This window comes from Squalius cephalus (genome assembly GCF_949319135.1).
Source record: "Squalius cephalus genome assembly, chromosome: 12".
In the NCBI taxonomy this organism is placed as follows: Eukaryota; Metazoa; Chordata; class Actinopteri; order Cypriniformes; family Leuciscidae; genus Squalius; species Squalius cephalus.
In genome coordinates, this window is record NC_137133.1 from 31,699,281 (window position 1) to 31,717,910 (window position 18,630).

Sequence of the window (18,630 nt, forward strand, 5' to 3'; positions counted from 1 at the left end):
ATTCAAACGTCTTGCCTTTACAGTCCCCTTACATTTGTGTCAGGATTATCAGATACAGTATACTCATGACTGGTCTTGTCGTCCTGGTCTGGAGGGGATTCAGCGCTCTGACCCTGGGCCTGAGCCTCTAGCAGGCCCTGCAGCTCCTCTGGAGGTTCCTCAGGGGGTTCAGAATCATCTGCATATGACACATGTTTCTGGGTCTTCCGTAGGATCAGCTCCTGTAGCCGCTCTCGGAACTGGATGTGGAAAACTCCCAGCTGCTCTGCAAGCCACTTCCCATGGGTGGTCTTTCCAGAGCCCCTCACTCCAAGCATGAAGACACGCAGCGCAGGTGGCTGGTTGCATACAAGCAGAGCTTTGTGTTATATGTACATAGTTTGCCACATAGTGTACATATTTGTCATTTTCTATTTGTTTTCACAGATGCAGAAGATGTTTTGTTGTCACTTTCCAACGTGTGTTTTTATAATTTATCCTGATATATAAATATATGTGATGAATTTATCCTGTAAAAATATATATGACACCTGAGTAAGGTCTGTTGACTGAATCACTATAATGACTGTGTATTAAAGTTTTATATTTAAAACACAATAAAAAGTTTTTAATTATTATTATTATTATTTTTTAAAGGGACAGTAAGTGGGATTTTCTCCCATCTAGTGGTGAAATTGTATTTTGCAATCAAATGAATAGTGCTCTCTAGCGCCTCGCATTTTCAAATGTGTGTTGCATCTACGGTAGCCATTATGTACCAAAAAGCTATGACAGGATGTCCTCTAATAGCACTTCATCGAGTTTTCCTTCGGGTGAACTGGTTTATTTCAAACAAACTACAACTTGACACAACGAACAAACGAATGTTACAGTTTTGAACAAACAAAACTTACAACCTTGTTTATAGGGCCTTCTCTACTTTACTCAATAGTAGAGATACTACTTTGATACTATACCTTGAAATGTGCTGGGGTTTTTTTTATTTAATTTTTGATGTGCAGATTGTGCACAAATAAATGGCAGGTACCATAAGATTTTCTTCTTCCTGTTCCTTTTTTTTCTTCGTTCATGCATGTTACGAATGCATGAATGAATGAATGAAACATTTATGTATGACTTGAGCAATAAATAAATAAATAAATAAATGTATAAATTTTCAATACCACAGGGAAGAACTTATAGGCCTACTGTCATATAGATATTTTTATCTATTATTTTCTTATTTTTTTTGTCCATCCATTTAAAATCTAGGAAATCATTACTTTCTTCTTAAGAGATCACTTTACATAATGACATATTCAATTAAGGCTTTTTATTCATATATAAACATTGCTCAATTACCATTGCAAATCTCACCTAAATGTTTGCTCATTCAGTGTATGGGATAATTATTGGGATAATAATTGGGATAATGTGATAATTATTGGGATAATTTTGTTATAATTGCACAAGATAGCTTGTTTTTACTATATTTTATGTAGCCTAATAATTTCACAGTAAATCTCCAAATTAATGTAGAAACATCATAAAGACAGTATATTTCAAATAATTGTTTAATGGCATATTTTTATGAATGAAGTGTTATTTGATTCTGATGTCACTGCTGCACTGTCACATGTGGATCCCACACGCGTCCCATTTTCTCACAACTCTTAATGTTCATTTAAGACTTTATTTAACTAATTTAAGACTGCTCTGATGAGGATACTCAAAGCTAAAGTGCGAAAGAGAAGTCGAGTCTGGCGCGCGTCGTGTCAGCATCACAGACAGCGCATTCTCTTTTGTATTTTCTCGCTTGCATGGTTAGAAGCATTTGCATGAAGAAGAACGTGATTATATAATGTAACGCTAGCCAAAGGATGACAGAAAAAAATGCTGCTTTAATTGCGTTAAATATTTTTAACGTGTTAAAGTGAAAAACATTAATCGCACGCATTGCGTTGACAGCAGCACGGACATAACCGATGTGTTTATGTGAATACGCGGCAAGACGGACGTTGTGACAATGTTTTCGTGTGTATTTGACTGTAAGCGCATCAATGAAAAATAGGCAGCTTTATGTGGACGCACTGGGAATAAGGCACGGGAATAAAATCACACGCAAACGCAACCTCCGCAATTCAACGCCGAAAACTTATGATTTGCATTTTTATTATAAATTTGTGCGCATTATTTGTTGTTATTAGAGACTTCCGACGATCCGAGATTGATGGTAAAAATTGTTTTTTTACACAGCACCCCTGCTCTCGCCAGAAGCACCCCAGGGTGCCGCGTCACCCCGCTGGGAAACGCTGGTCTATATAGGCTAATAAAAAAAAAAAAATAAAAAGCCTGTAATTAAGACCTTAACATTGACTTACCTGTCAAGAAGAAAGCAGGCAACTTCAGCGTCTCTTTTGAAAGCTTTCTCCTGCATTAGCTATCCCGACATTATAATAACCCTTGTTTTTGTAATCTCCGATCACGTTTCCTTTTACGGTCTTATTGTGGACTTTTTCGACGAAGAGGACTCGTTATCCTGTGACTTAACCGTGAAGTGCAGCCTTTTAAACTTGCCGGGGCAGTGACAAAAGCGCCTCTCACTGCTCTGCTCCGTTTCTGCTGGTTTCAGTCACGTGACGCGGGCTCTGAACGAAACGCGTTGTGGAAACGCGTTGGCCTAGTACTTTTTGTCCCTCTCTGCTATTATAGTTTTTCAAGATGGCGGAACTACATGGAAGCCTCCGTGGACTTACCAGTCCTATGCATAGATATCATATAGATAGACGCCCTATCGACCGCTACTGCCTATTGGCGCTGACGAGCCGTGGGGCCGCCATCTTAGACCGGTCACCCGCTCCACTCCACTCATCTGTATAGCAGGTGCAATGAGCTGTCAGCGCATTTAATTAATCATACCTCACTGAATACCGAACTGATTTTCACGCGGGTTTTTTTGCTGCAAAGGTCATTCATGTAGCTATGATATAGGACACATAGTTCGGCGTATTTTAATATTAATAGTAGGCTTGACAGTAATATAATATTCTGATATAAGAGATTAAGTGACCAGACGTCCAAAATCAAAATATGTGATGTAGGATATAAGGTATTTTATAAATCACACACTATAAATATGACAAAGAAGCAGAAACAGATAGTTGCAGTAAAGTAAGATATTTTAATAAGTTGAAGAAACGTGTGTATTACTTCCTGATATCACGTGCGCAAACACAAATAACCTATTTTTATCTATATCTGAAGTATAATATATATATATATATTTATACGTATGTATGTATGTATATGTATATGTATATATATATATATATATATATATATATATATATATATATATATATATATATATATATATGAAATCTAAAGTAAATTCATAATTGTTCGACCGGACATAACAATATTAGCAGTTATGTCCGGTAGAACAATGTATGAATTAACTTCAGATTGGATTGTGTTGGTAAACTTACCTAACGCTAAAAGTATGTTTCGTGCCTCTAACAAGTGCTTTCGAACTTTTTGATCTGAATGGTGTGTGGAAAACACTTGAGTAAAGGGAGGGAGAGAAAATTTGGGGGAGACTTCTCATAGTGTCTAGAACGCAACTGAATGTATTTTCAACCACAGGAAACTACTTTTAAACACAAAATTACTTTATTTACAGAGGGTCTATTAATATAAACGTTACCTGAGGTAATTTTCCCGGACCTTTTTACAGAAGGTAAAAGTCGCCGTAATCTTTACTGACATTGTCCATCATGATTACTGAGATGGCACATTCGGATGGGACTAAAATAACCGAGAAACTCGTAATTATTACTTTTTTCCACACCTCTCCATGTCGGGAGAACACCGGCAGGTGCAGTAAACAAAGCCTAGCTAACGTTAGCTGGCTACGATTTCAGTACATTAATATCAAAGATCCTTGCTCCTCTCAATTATCTGGTAATATTCTATTCACAAAATACAACCAATAGAACGGTAATGTTAAAAGTAATCCCCCGGGCCCTATTTGCGATGGTCCACCGATTTAGAACAGGAAAATGCTCCACAGTGTTCTGGCATCTTAACTGCTGCCACGCAACGAAACCAGGAGTACGACCGGTTTAAGATGGCGGCCGCATTTCTCAGTGCCCAGCGGCCAATAGGGCATCTAGTCTCTATATAATATCTATGGTCCTATGTATATAAAGATAATAAATTCTTCGTTTACGAGGATAAGTCAGATCATTGGCAGAGGTATTTGTACACCATTGAGGACATATTTATGAATAAAAATATTGATTTTAGATAATAAAATACCTAAAAAGTTACTTATTGTCCCTTTAATCATAAAAAATACCTTTAATGGTTGTGTGTTAGATATGTAGAGTTCAGGGTTCTGCAGGAACTTTTCTTGTGCCTCCATGCTGGAGAAATAATAGACTTTGTCTCTGTATTTGGCAGCATATTCGTCCAGACAAGGTTGTAGCGTACCCCTCTCCTTCAGCACCACTGGACAAAAATGCTTGGTGTCTCCCAGCTGCCTCTTAAAGCTGACTTCCTCCTGAGACCATCATAAACAAAAGAGTGGTATGATATTCTAAGAATCAGTAACAGGTTGTTCACACAGAGTAAGTGTTCTTACATTGGTCTGCTCTATTTTTTTTACAAGTCAGGGTTTCCCAAATTGGGGTTTAGATAATATTTAATTAAATTGAAATCATTTTAAAAACAATTAAAATAAAATAATAATTATTATTATTGTAAATATTTATTTACATGCATGTCTTGCAACCATTAATCAACATCAGAGAACCATGAACATGCAAATGTGTTACATTATTGAAATATTAACTTGATATCTTAGGGGGTACTTCAAGTAAATATTTTAAAAAGGGATTCGGCGGACAAAAGCCGTTTTTCCACCGTCGGGCCGAATGGTTCTAATATGTCTAATGACATGGAACGGTTACATTTCCACTTAAGCTTGGCATTTGACACAGTAAAATTACAAACTGTACAAACTGAATTCCGTGATGAGCCGTGCTGGTAGAATCCGTGTAGTGACATCGCCACTCAGGATTGGCTGGCTATTTACATCTCATACAGTCTGGAAATTGTATGAGTTACCAAAGCAATGACTAATGCATTTGTATTACATTCCAAAGAGCTTTGTCATCAGCCTCACGGTTGAAAATGAAACCACATCCATACCGGCTGGGCCGGATCGGCACGGAATGGGAATGGTTAAGCAACGAGAAAGGTTTGGCCCAACGGTGGAGAAGCAGCTAAAGACATTTCGGAAGTAAATATGCTCTGTATAGATGTCTCTGACTGCTGCAATTTGTCTTACAACATGAGTTTCATGTTTGAGACACCTGTTTTCTATTTTATTCCATTCTATTGAGCAATTCTGCACCTAGTTGTTTTTGAATGCTGTGTGAACAGCTCCTAATGCTGTAATCAACATGAAATGATATTCACAAACCATTTTACTGATGTAATATGTATATTTCTAAGTGTAACAGGATATTCAATGATAAAAATTGTTTTGATACATTTACAATAAGACTAGAAATGTGTATTAAGAAAGTAAATGGGTTCAGTTTTGATTTCATGCTTCATTCGTGTTCAGTGCTGGATTACTGATGTGTAACCTCTGATTCTTGTTCCTCCTCTTCATCAACATCATCTTGTTTCTCAACCTGTGCCAGCGCATTCATAGCCTCTTCCTCCTCCTTCAGGTCTGCACTAGATATCCTCCAAGCTGTGTATTTAAATGGCTCTAAGAGAGAAATTTAGAGAGGGAAAGACAGAACAAAAAGGATATAGTGAATGAGAGGGTGTGGCCGCTAATTTAGAGAGCATGAAACAGACAGACAGTCTACTCCACGTACTCTCCATATGGTAAATCATCTCTTGGAGGATGTCCTGAGGTGTTTTGTTGGTAATGTCCAGTATTACATAGCTGCAGGTGATGGTGTGCTCCATGCTTTCCCAATCTGCCACAAACTGCTTCAGCTGAACACTAAAGGCATCCATCTCTGGGCCGTCAGGATAACCATTTTCCCACACCGTTGGAAGTACCACCTCTGTACACCCAGACATATACAGATATACAAAAATATATACCTTGCAGAAGAAGTCATGAAATCATTACTGACACTCAAGTAAAGGAAAAGTAAGAGTTGAAGGAAAAATATTCAGATATATAATAAGACTACAAACCTTCATCATTTAAACTTTTGACTTCATCATCAGACTTATCAGAACTCTCTGTAAATACATATCAATTATTTATCAAAACATATTTTAACACATATTATTCATACCTTTAAGACCTAAGACCACTGACAATACTGTAAGGTTGAGCAGAGTTCAACATTATGTTAATGGACAGCAATGCAATGATGTGAAAGAGTACTACCTGACTCCTCAATCAATGTCTCGAGTTTTGGCTGGGTGTCAATAGGCTGTGAATCTTTCTTTGAGACTTCAGTAGGTTTCCTACAGCAAAAAAAAAAAAAAAAAAAAAAGAATCGAATCACACCTCCATTTTGAAATACGTAAACCACCACTTTCCAACATGAAACCATGAAAATCAACAATGTGTTTGATTTTTCTCCACAGGTTTTAATGTTTTTAGATGCAAGATCCAAACATCTGACATTTGAGAGTCTCAATTCTCAATTTCATGTACACTAACGTTCAATAGTTTAGGGTCAGTAAGATTCAAAGTATGCTGATAATATAATTTTTAAATTAAAAGCAAAATAGAAGCATTTTCTCCAGAGGTTTCAAACTTTGAATTCCCACTTTATATTTTCTGAAACTGGGCCCTTATATTAGCTGCACTTACAGTGTCTCATGATTGTCTTGTGTCTTATGCAGTTTCCTATCTTTCTTTAGGCGAGCCAGCACAGCTCGATCCACCTCTTCTTTATTCTGTTCATACATCCTGGTTAGTACAGTCCTTCCTTCAATAAACAACAACAAGTGACCAGTGACCATCACAATCAATTGGACTTCATGGCCTAAACAAGTATAGGCTGTATCATTTGATGTCAAAATCAGGACTAAAAAATTACCAAAAAATGTTTGGTTATTTAGTATACATGCCAATACATGTCTTTCTCTCACCCTCTCCACCATTGTCTTGCAGACAGAATAGGACTTCAGGTGTTATAGCACCATGTAGTTCCTCAATGGTGATCAGCTGTGATCTACTGCTGGGAATGTTGTCCAGTATCCATCCTCTTTTATATTCAGCATCCACATCTTCAGCCTCAATCTGACAAACCACAGGCACTCTTAAAACACAAATAATGTTGTTCTATGTATGAGAGCTGAGGGTGGCAGCACAGCAGTTACCTCTCTGATGTGCTTCTCCAGGGCCTCCAAATAAAGCTCCCGTGAAGCTGTGACTGGAGACTCTGCTGCTTCCTTCATAGCTTCCTCCACAAGAGCTTGAACATCTGGATGATCTTCTGTCACCTCTATTGCTGTAAAATGACACATTACACATTCAGTGTTATTTTAGTATTATTTATATACTATTATACTACAGGGCCGTTGAATGCTTGAATCTGATTGGTTGACGAACGTTCTAAGGTGTGCATTATTTTCAGGGAAATGCACAGCTAAAGTAGTTCCAGGCAGGTCTTGACCGCATTACAGTTCCATATCACTTCGCGTAGTTAACTGTAATAACGGAAAATAGGATACAATTCATAACAAGAAAAAAACATTTAGCCCCATGCGCTTGATCTGCAATTTTCAATGTCTAGCTTCACAATCAATGGAAACATGCAGTTTAATTTTAATAAATAAAGTATATTCCTATCTATAATCAATAGAAAATTAAACTGAATATAGGCTAAATAAATGGATAGTCCTGCAGCACAGATTTTTATTGCAGATAATATAACAAATAAATAATTATTGATAGGCCTTACTTGTTAAAAGGATTTTTTTTTTTTCATTTATTTGGCTATAATCAATGTCACCTTGCTATCTGGGTAGTCTACTGTCATCTGTCAATAATAGAAAAAAAAAGAATGAACGAATTAATTAAAACGAATTGAATTAATAAATAAATAATAATATTGACGCACATGCTTTTCTGTCTCATTATTGCAACATCTCTCTCTAATAATTGCATAAAGCCGAGCCGAGGACACACTTTAAGGCCGGTTATGAATGTAATTTGATGACTGATCATGCCCAAACGCGTGTTCAGCGCGTTCAGTCTGTGTTCAGAGTCGGTGTTTAAAATATGCTGCGATGAAAACAGTCAGAGAATGTGTCAGCTAGTCGTGTATCCCCAGCATTAGTCTGCTATCAGTGCCTCAAACCTCCGTTACTAACTCTAAAATGACGTTTTGGAATTAGCAACGGAGGCATTGGATTAGATGCGTAAGAAATTAGTCCTACATACAAGAGCGTTTTAATGACAAAAACTTTACAAACGTCTCGAAATACATAATCTGAACAATGTTTCGAGGTGTGGTAACTGTAGTATAAGCGGAATAATTGACTTCAGGCCGTTGAATTATTAGAAAAATAATCCACACCCGAGGTGTAACGGCCACTTCGCGTCGTGACCGCATTACCACCTCGGGTGTGCATTATTTTTCGAATAATTCAACGGCCTGTCGTCAATTATTCCTTACTTAAAGTATTTATTCATATTTTGGATTGGCTTTTGTTTTTATATTTTCAGTTTTCATTTCAATAGTTTTGCTATTATTGCTTTTGTTATTTTTATTATTTTTATATATTTTTTATATTTCTATTTAGCTTTATTTTTTATTTCCGTTTGAATAATTTGTACTTCAGCTTAAATTTAATTTATTTCTGTTAGTTGCAATGGCAACTTTTTTGCGTTAGACTGTCAATGGAGGGACAGAAATCTCTCAGATTTCAGTAAAAATATCTTTATATGTGACCCTGCACCACAAAACCAGTCACATGGGTCAATTTTTTTAAATTGAGATTTGAAGCTTAATAAATAAGCTTTCCATTGATGTATGGTTTGTTATGATAGGACAATATTTGGCCGAGATACAACTATTTGAACATCTGGAATCTCGAAACATTGAGAAAATCGCCTTTAAAATTGTCAATTTTTTTTCACGATTGTGCTGCATTCACTCACAAAAATATTTTTTTTATACATTTACGGTAGGAAATTTACAAAATATCTTCATGGAACATGATCTTTACTTAATATACTAATGATTTTTGGCATAAAAGAAAAATCTATATTTTTGACCCATACAATGTATTGCTGACAGAGCCCCTAAAGCAAGGTTCACCAATCTCGGTCCTGGAGGGCCGCTGTCCTGCAGAGTTTAGCTCCAACCCCAATTAAACACACCTGAACCAGCTAATCAAGGTCTCACTAGGCATACTAGAAACTTTCAAACAGGTGTGTTGGAGCTGGTTGGAGCTAAACTCTGCAGGACAACGGCCCTCCAGGACCGAGATTGGTGAACCCTGCCCTAAAGGGACATGGTGGTGGAAAAAAATATGAGATGGGAGGAAAAATAAAAAGTCAATACTTTTGCGTTCTCTTGCAAATGTTTTGCATTCTTCTGAGAAACTTTGCAAATGCTTACAAAACGTTTTGCGAAATTCAAAAGTTTTTGCGAGGGAACCATAGACTATCAAATTAGGAAGGAGCGCAAAGTTTCCCGGATGAACGCAAAATTGTTGCGAGAGAACGCAAAAGCATTGACAACTAAATTTCCTCCATCTCATGATATCTCTTTTAATTCCTTTTATAACTGTTTTAATTTTCCTTGCTTTTATTTTGTGATTATTTTAATTCCTTTTTGTTTAAAGCACTTTGAATTACCATAGTGTATTAAATGTGCTATATAAATATACTTGCCTACTTTTTTTTCCCTTCACCATATCCCTATACCTTTAACACTCTCTGTAACCACTGAATTACTATTTAACTTTGTACAATTTTCATTTATTTTATGTGTGTATATAAAAATGATGTGAACGATAACAGTTAACGAAAAATGTTAAAGCACAGAACATACATTGTTATCAGTGAAACTGAGGGGGGTTTAAAGTCCATGTTTGTGGATTGACCTCACCTGAGTAAGTTTCATCAGACTCTCCCTCATTGGTTGTCACATTACCTACAAAAATTGAGAAAAACCATCTCAAAGGTGTCCCAGAATGCTTTAAAAGTTAATTCTATCATGCCATGGAGCTTATTGTTTGGTAGTTTTACCAAGTTGGCATCCTCATAACCTTTCAAACCTGATGCATCTGTAGCCTCATGCTGCATCTTGGCTCTGACCTTCTCCAGGCCTGCGAGGGTGGCGTCGTGACGGACTTTGTCCAACATGTCTTGTGTGAACATACTCCGTGTACGCTCCATCAGTGCCTCAACATCTACCACTACAGCCCCACAATACTCTGCTAGCAGTGCACAAATTGTGCTCTTTCCTGTGCATCGTGGGCCGATCACAGACACCCTGCAAGGCAAATGTGGCATGGGTGGCAGCAGGTAGCAACGAGGGTTCGCCGTGAACTTCTGCACAGCATTTTGAGACGACAGGAAGTAGATCTTATCCATGAAGCTAATGGGGAGAAAAGAGAGAAAATGTGGCCCCTCACATTTAAGTATTTTAATGTATAATAAATTCGTTTTCACTAACCCAACAGCGAACTCTGTTATGCCCTTGACCATCCTGCCCTCTTTGAGTGCCACCGGGCAGTTCAAGAACCATCGACTCCTTCGCCAATGAAAGCCTGGTGCGACATTCCTACAGGAAGACAGAGTCCGAAACAGCTCCTCCTACAAAAATAGGCATGGTGAAGAGGCATGTAAAATGTAGGCTAGGTCACTTTATAGAGGTGTGTGTTTGCAGTATCTGACCACGTCCATCTGATCAGCAAGCTCTGGGTCCTCTGTCGGCATCAAACGCACAGGCACAGCTGTACACCTCACAGCCATGGACTCCAAACGAGACATTACTGACTGTGCACAGGCAATTGGAAAGTTCAGTATTATTACATTACATTATACAGGTATATCATGTCACTATAACGATCTGTTTATTATAAGCAGGAATTATTTCGTAGCTGTCGCTTTAGATGCTCAAGGTCTTTAAAGAAGGATGAATTCTGATTGGCTATCAATGTTTTTATCATTCATCAGCTGGAAAAAAATTATTCCAACGATATTGTTGCCCTGTATTATTATCGTTATAGTGGTGGTGTGAACTACATTATTCTAATAGAATTATAGCAGTTATTAAAACCTTATAATTATCATAATAGTTATCCCTGTTGTGAGCTTGTGAACAGTGAACAGCTTGTTGGAGGGCACCCACCTCAAAGAGCTCCTCTGGATCCTTGTTTCCATCCAGCTCAAATAAATATGGGGGATTATGGTCTGCCATGTAATCCTACACATCAAGCATAAGCATAACTGCTCTTTGTTTCAATAATAGCGTGTATTCAGGTGTGTGCAATAGGTGCCATTACCTCTAGAGGCCTGAGGATGGTGTCCTTATAGCGCATGATCCTGCTCTTGGCATTCTCTGGGTAATTCTCGATCACTCTTACTAGTTGTGTGATCATGTCTTTCTGTAGCTCTATCTCTTCCATCTTAAACACAATTTTTTAAATTGCATTTAAATTGCATTTAGCCATTTGTGCACAGACTTTCAAAACTGGTAAATTCTGAATGCATCCATGAAACATGAAGTAGTAACATTTGAAACAACTTACTGTAAATATAATTTAAACAGTGCTTTGGTAAAGTGTCTTGGAAATAAATAACGGAAATAATATACTGAACTCAATTTCCACTTTTGTTATTCCTGTCACTTTTGGCAGTGGTTCTCAATCAGGGGGCTGTAGCAAATTTACAAAAACAAATAGGGCCGCCCGATAACTTAAAATTATAAATAAAATAATATTTAAATCTATTTAATGATTTATGATTATGTAATAAAATAATCTAACTTCATAAATGCTAAATTTTTGTAAATGTATTCAAAAACTGCAATGATATTTCTTTTTTTAATTTCCTTTATTTCCTGTTGTTTTTATTGCAGAACATAGAGTTCTTGAAACTTCTGGAATCACAACATTAATTGTGGTTGGTTATTTTAATGAATATACCAGTTTTTGTTAATAAACAATCTGAAATACTGGAAGAAATATTTTAGCCTATATGAGGGGTCTTCGAGTTAAACAGGTTGAGAACCGCTGCTTTAAAGGTGCATCCCAGTTTACATACTTATGCACTATTCTATGCCATTTTTAGCATTTAAATAGTGTGAGTAGTGTGCTCACCCTGAAAATTCCAAAAAGAAAAAGTGCATTTCAAATACCTGGAAGCACCTAATTAACCAAAAAAAGAAAAGAAAGAAAAAAAATGGATTGTTGGACACTTCAGGCACTGCTGTGCATGACTTCATGCACTTCATCCACAACTGTGACATCTTTCCTTATGCAGACTCCATCAGACTCCGAAGTTGAATGACAAAATAACCATATAAAATCCATACAGTATGGTAAGTGCATAGTGTACAGTACGTCATTTAGGACACTGCTTAAGTATTACCTCTTCCTCCAGATCGTCTGTTTCTTCCTCTTCCTCATCTTCTATGCTGCTGCTTTTTATGACTGACTCTTTCTTCACAGGGTCCCACTTCTCCTTCTGGAACACATGGCCTGTCTCCGGATGTTGACGCTCACCTGATAGCCTGTGGATCAGGTCTCTGTCTGCACACTGCACTCATACATTCAATGTCAATCACTTCACATTTATGTGTTTATACAGAAGTGAATATAACCGCACAATGTCAGCATTGCAAAAACATGGCAAAACAGCACAACAAAAACAATATAATTAAATTGTATGGCTGCTAATGTATGAAATATAGTGTTTATCTTAAAATTCATAGTATAGATAGTATTAAGATTATGAAAAACCTTGATGTTGATGATGAAGTCTGGTGGCATTCCGAGGTTTTTAATCAGGTCTATTTGCTCCTGTATCTTTAGGTAATCCTCTGAAATTGATGGCAAACAGGCCAGGACATAACCTGCTCAACCATCATTCAAACAAGTCATTACAAATATATAAACAGATTTTAAAACAATTATTTATTAAATTATGTTATTTTAGTTGTTTCATATCCTTACCGTAGTGTTCTACATCAGGTGACTTTAGCCGGTCAACAATTAACTGGACCATCATCTCTTCTGGAACAGCTTTCCCTTCAGCCAGAATCTTAAAGAGCTGAAACACATTGTTTTTTGACACCGCTAGACTTGTTTGCAGGGACTCAATTATTTCTAGTATGATCAAATAAATAAATAAACAATAGTGATACACACCTGTATACCTTGTTCAGTCTCATTATTGATGTGGCTGTTGAGAAGATCTGTATCTAAAAGGGTGAAGAAATACAAATATTCAGAAAGTCCATTTGTAGCAATGGCATGGAGGCATTAAATGAGGCACTAGATCATTTACCATCAATGAGGATACAATTCCAAGTCTTGGCTAATTTTCTGGCTAGAGTACATTTGCCAACACCCTGAAAATAAAAGAAATCACACAATGTTTACAACAAAACATTTTAAATACTGTTATATCATATGTTTAAACACTGTTATTTGTTTTGACTGAGAAATATTTACTTTCATGACTGAGAAATAATTATGCATGTTGGAAACTCACTGGTTTTCCAATGATGATAAAACATGTTGGCTTAGAGAGTAGAATCTCTCTCTCTGCTTCATCATCGATGATTTTATCCACTAACGGGTAGTTAACGTTAGACGCATTCGAGACAGTGGATGACATGGTATGTTACTGTAAAGCAGAAATCCAGAAGTATAATTTTGCTTCAGTTTGGTCAAACTATCGACTTCAGTATCAAATCATCGTTAATTATCATCCGACATTTAGATTTTATGTTTTGAGCATCAATTAAAAATTTCAATAAACATTCGTGCTTCTGTAATCCTATATGCTTCGATACGTTAAATAATCATCATATTCTATTTGTTCAATGATTTTACTCACTTTATAATAGTGACTGTAGCTCCTTCTCTGCTCGCACTTCATGTGTTGAACGGTGTCATGACAACCAGCCCAAAACAAAACAGAGAAACTAGATTTCATTTGACGAGCTTTTTATTTAAGTGGACGTGGGCTTACCAAGAACTGTACAATTTCTCTAGAAATTATATGATGACTGATACGTGTTTTAACAATAAATTTGCCAGTAGCGTTTTCATATTTGCTTAAATATGAACTCATTCAATATGACCACCAGATGCCAGTGTTGAGCGTTCGCGGCTTCCCCCCACCCCCACCCCCACACGCAATTACCAAAACTATACTACAATGCAGATCATTGTAAAACAGATTTTAGTAGCAGTAAGATAAGATAAAGATAAAGATTCCTTTAGCTCTCTTTAAGTCAGTTAATGCTTGATTATGGCAGTGCTCTCTAGTCTAGTCCATAGAAATTAATTAAGCAAGCTAAACCCTGGGGACACTTTTTCTGAGACAGGCTACAACAATCTACTTCCTCATTCCATTCTCTGTGCCAGAGGTGGGTGTTCCCAGAAGAATATCATCTACCTATCATATTCAGTCATAATTAATTATTTACATGAACAAAACCAGATACATTTTACCATAGACCTAGTTCTAGATAGTTACATGCATGACAAAATTACCCTTCAGTCTCAGACTCGGACTGTATTTTTTTCTTTATCAGAATAATCAACGGCTGTTGGCTGATAAAAGACATCATGTGTCTATGATCTTCTGCTGTGTCAGTCCGTGTCAGCTGTTCCCTTACGAGAACGTTCTCTCGTACTGCGTTGCAAACGCTGTGGGAAAACTCCTTTTCTCGAGAATATTGAAGCCTTTATTTTAAAACGCATTGCTGCAGCACAGGCGAGAGCACCAGGCTCGCACGAGCGAGCTGATAGGCTGTGCTGTGGGCAACTGCACGAACCAATGGCGGATCGGCAGAGGCGCGCGAACCAATCAGGGCGCTTGGCACACTGCCAGTGTCAAGCGCGCGAAACTGCACGTGACCGTAGAATATAAATATAGAGAATAATCCGCCATTTGACAGATTTAATCTCCTTCAGCTCTCGACTCACCTCGTCGCTGATCTTCTCCGGATAAAGAGGCCGCTCGTCGTCGAACAGCCGTCCAGCGGAACAGCTTCGCATCCCGGCATCTGCCAGCTGAGCGTTTCCCCTCTTCAGTTCAGGCGGTTGGAGCAGTTTTAAATGCAGTACATGGGCCCGTCACCTGTCACGCACCCCTGCACACAAACGCTGTTTTAACAGCGACCCACAAAAAGCACAAATCGAGCAAAATTTCTCCCTCACATACATGTCAGTTCGAACCCCCAACTCCGGGCGTTCCAGATATGATAATGCCTCTGGCTCTGCGGGCTCTAGCTTGGCAAGCTATCCCCGGAGTTTCAGAATGGGTAATGAACATCATAAAGCGCGGTTACTTGCTTCAGTTCGCCCGCAGACCACCGCGTTTTCGCGCGGTTATACAAACCACGGTAAGGAGCACTCAAGAAGATCCCCCCTTCTCAGAGCGAGTCAGGTTTTTACAGCCGTTACTTTCTTGTTCCAAAGAAAGACGGCGGCCTGAGACCCATTTTAGATCTCAGACATCTGAACAAGGCTCTCATGTCACGGCCGTTCAGAATGCTCACGACCAGACACATCCTGGCGCAAATTCGCCCAGGCGACTGGTTTTTCTCAATAGATCTAAAAGACGCTTACTTTCACATTCAAGTGAACCCCCACCACAGGCCATTCTTGAGATTCGCCTTCGAGGGGCAGACATACCAGTACACAGTCCTACCATTTGGACTGGCACTGGCACCTCGTACATTCACGAAGTGCATGGATGCAGCTCTCTCCCCCCTGAGACAGCGGGGCATGCGCATCCTGAACTACCTCGACGACTGGCTCATATTGACTCAGTCAGAGGCGGAGTCACATACTCACAGAGCCTGGCTCCTCAGACATCTGGAATGTCTAGGGCTCAGGGTCAATTTTGCCAAGAGTATTCTGTTGCCCAGCCAATGTATCACGTTCCTGGGAACAGTTCTCGACTCCGTACTTATGAGAGCATGGCCCACACCGGCCCGTGCTCTAACGATTCAGCAGCTCGCAGCATCGTTCACAGAGGGCTCTTATGTACCCCTCAGAACGTTTCAGAGGATCCTTGGCCTGATGGCCTCTGCATCATCAGTACTCCAACTCGGCCTACTGCGTATGCGTCCTCTTCAGCTGTGGCTAGCACCTCTGGTGCCACCCCACGCCTGGCACTCAGGCCACTTGATTATCAAGGTGGACCAGCGCTGTGTTCAAGCCCTGGCCCCTTGGAAAGACGCCAGCTGGTACCAGCAGGGCGTAAGCATGGGGGTGGTCTCAGAGAGGAGGGTGATTTCAACAGACGCTTCCAACTCGGGTTGGGGAGCTCTGTACGAGGGCAGGCCTGCCTCCGGCCTCTGGTCGAGCTCGGAGAAACGCCTACACATCAACTGCCTCGAAATGAGAGCAGTTTTTCTAGCCCTAAAAACCTTCCTCCCACACCTGGCTGGACACCACGTGCTGGTCCGAACGGACAATATGTCGGTGGTCTCTTACATAAATCGCCAGGGCGGCCTCAGGTCCCGCAACCTGTTTGCCATAGCCACGCAGCTCCTACTATGGGCTCACACCAACCTGCGCTCGCTCAGGGCAGCTCACGTGCCAGGCACGTTGAACACAGGAGCAGACATGCTCTCTCGGGGCAGAGTTCCCCCAGAGGAATGGTCTCTCCACCCTCAGACAGTTCTCCTGCTTTGGGAGGTCTTCGGGAAGGCAGAAGTAGATCTTTTTGCCTCAGAAGACAACTGTCACTGCCCAATCTTCTTTTCAAAGAACAGGGATGCGTTGGCCCACGACTGGCCCAACCTTCCTCTCTATGCGTTTCCTCCGGTCTCGATGCTCCCTCAGGTCATCGAACGGATCAGGAACACCAAAAGCGCGGTTCTCTTGGTGGCTCCTCTCTGGCGGACCCAGATTTGGTTCCCAGAGTTGATGTAACTGTCTGTAACAGACCCGTGGCCAATTCCACTGAGGTGCGACCTTCTGGCTCAGGCCAACAGGACAATCTGGCATCCCCGTCCCGACTTGTGGGCCCTACATGTATGGCCACTCAACGGGTACCCCAGGATCTCCCAGAGGGTGTCCTGAACACTATTATGGAGGCTAGAGCTCCGTCTACTAGACGCCTCTATCACCTTAAATGGTCAGTGTTCTCCAGCTGGTGTTTAGCTTGAAACCTCGACCCACACACTTGTGAAGTGCCAAAAGTGCTTTCTTTTCTGCAAGAGATGTTGGATGCGGGTCGCTCCCCCTCCACTCTCAAAGTGTACGTGGCAGCCATTGCTGCTTTTCACGTATTGGAAGCCGGAGCCTCCTTAGGTAAAAGCGATCTTATAGTTCGTTTCCTTAAGGGCGCCAGAAGGCTTAACCCGCCTCGGCCACCGTCTGTACCGGCCTGGGACCTTTCTCTGGTCCTGCGGGCTCTTAGGGGACCTCCCTTTGAACCACTTCAGTCGGCAGATCTCAAGCCCCTCTCTCTGAAAACCGCCCTGCTTCTAGCACTGGTGTCAGTTAAAAGAGTAGGGGACTTGCAGGCGCTTTCTACTAGCGCTTCCTGTCTGGAGTTTGGCCCTAATGACTCCAAGGTCATTCTTAGGCCAAGACATGGATATGTGCCTAAGGTGCTCTCAACTCCGTTCAGAGCCCAGGTTATCTCTCTGTCAGCTCTTCCCTCCTCTGAAGAGGACAGTGATTCTCTCACGCTTTGCCCCGTCAGAGCTTTGAGAATTTATCTGGAGCGTTCGGCCTCTTTCAGACAGTCTGAACAGCTCTTTGTTTGTTTCGGGGGCCGAACCAAGGGCCTTCCTGTTACTAAGCTCACGCTGTCCAGATGGATAGTTGACGCCATTGCTCTGGCTTAGACCTCACTGGGCCTCTCTTGTCCCATAGGTGTTAGAGCTCACTCCACGAGAGGTGTCGCCTCTTTGTGGGCTTGGTCGAGTGGTGTTCCTATTGAGGACATTTGTGCGGTGGCCGGCTGGTCTGTTCCGTCCACATTTGTGAGATTCTACAACCTAGATGTTCCTGCCCTGCAGGCACGAGTTCTTTCTGTCTAGACCCTGGCTTTGCGGACCCAGACTGACTGTAGGACTCGGACACATGAGTTTTCCTATCTAAGACATTTGTGCGGCGGCCGGTTGGTCCGTTCCGTCCACATTTGTTAGATTCTACAGCTTAGATATTCCTGCTCTGCAGGCACGAGTTCTTTCTGTTTAGACCCTGGCTCTGCGGACCCAGTCTGACTTTAGACCTGAACACGTGAGTGTTCCTATCCAGGACAATTGTGTGGCGGCCGGTTGGTCCGCTCCGTCCACATTTGTGAGTTTTTACAACTTAAATGACTCTGCTTTGCAGACACAAGTTTTTTCCATCTAGACCCTGGCTCTGTGGACCCAGACTAGTTTTGAAATTGGACACACGGCTGTCACTTTGAATTGTGGTTAAGTTAATCTGGCCCTC

General features: G+C 40.3%; 1 protein-coding gene across 1 annotated transcript in view; it reads right to left on the reverse strand.

Annotated features, from left to right (window-relative positions):
- Nucleotides 1-14,083, reverse strand: part of LOC307168656 (adenylate kinase 9-like) — a 28,989-nt gene extending 14,906 nt beyond the window's left edge. Inside the window, exons 1-22 of the mRNA XM_079888803.1 lie at nucleotides 14,054-14,083; nucleotides 13,706-13,840; nucleotides 13,499-13,562; nucleotides 13,360-13,412; nucleotides 13,165-13,261; nucleotides 12,952-13,064; nucleotides 12,581-12,748; nucleotides 11,494-11,616; nucleotides 11,340-11,414; nucleotides 10,883-10,984; nucleotides 10,662-10,801; nucleotides 10,252-10,583; nucleotides 10,092-10,136; nucleotides 7,351-7,481; nucleotides 7,120-7,270; nucleotides 6,839-6,956; nucleotides 6,407-6,486; nucleotides 6,208-6,255; nucleotides 5,877-6,071; nucleotides 5,637-5,764; nucleotides 4,340-4,543; nucleotides 33-338 (exon numbers count right to left, since the gene is read on the reverse strand). Coding sequence (XP_079744929.1) covers nucleotides 33-338; nucleotides 4,340-4,543; nucleotides 5,637-5,764; nucleotides 5,877-6,071; nucleotides 6,208-6,255; nucleotides 6,407-6,486; nucleotides 6,839-6,956; nucleotides 7,120-7,270; nucleotides 7,351-7,481; nucleotides 10,092-10,136; nucleotides 10,252-10,583; nucleotides 10,662-10,801; nucleotides 10,883-10,984; nucleotides 11,340-11,414; nucleotides 11,494-11,616; nucleotides 12,581-12,748; nucleotides 12,952-13,064; nucleotides 13,165-13,261; nucleotides 13,360-13,412; nucleotides 13,499-13,562; nucleotides 13,706-13,831 — 2,799 coding nt within the window. The 5' untranslated portion in view covers nucleotides 13,832-13,840; nucleotides 14,054-14,083. The remainder of the gene's footprint in view (nucleotides 1-32; nucleotides 339-4,339; nucleotides 4,544-5,636; nucleotides 5,765-5,876; nucleotides 6,072-6,207; nucleotides 6,256-6,406; nucleotides 6,487-6,838; nucleotides 6,957-7,119; nucleotides 7,271-7,350; nucleotides 7,482-10,091; nucleotides 10,137-10,251; nucleotides 10,584-10,661; nucleotides 10,802-10,882; nucleotides 10,985-11,339; nucleotides 11,415-11,493; nucleotides 11,617-12,580; nucleotides 12,749-12,951; nucleotides 13,065-13,164; nucleotides 13,262-13,359; nucleotides 13,413-13,498; nucleotides 13,563-13,705; nucleotides 13,841-14,053) is intronic.
- Between the last annotated feature and the right edge of the window lie 4,547 nt (nucleotides 14,084-18,630).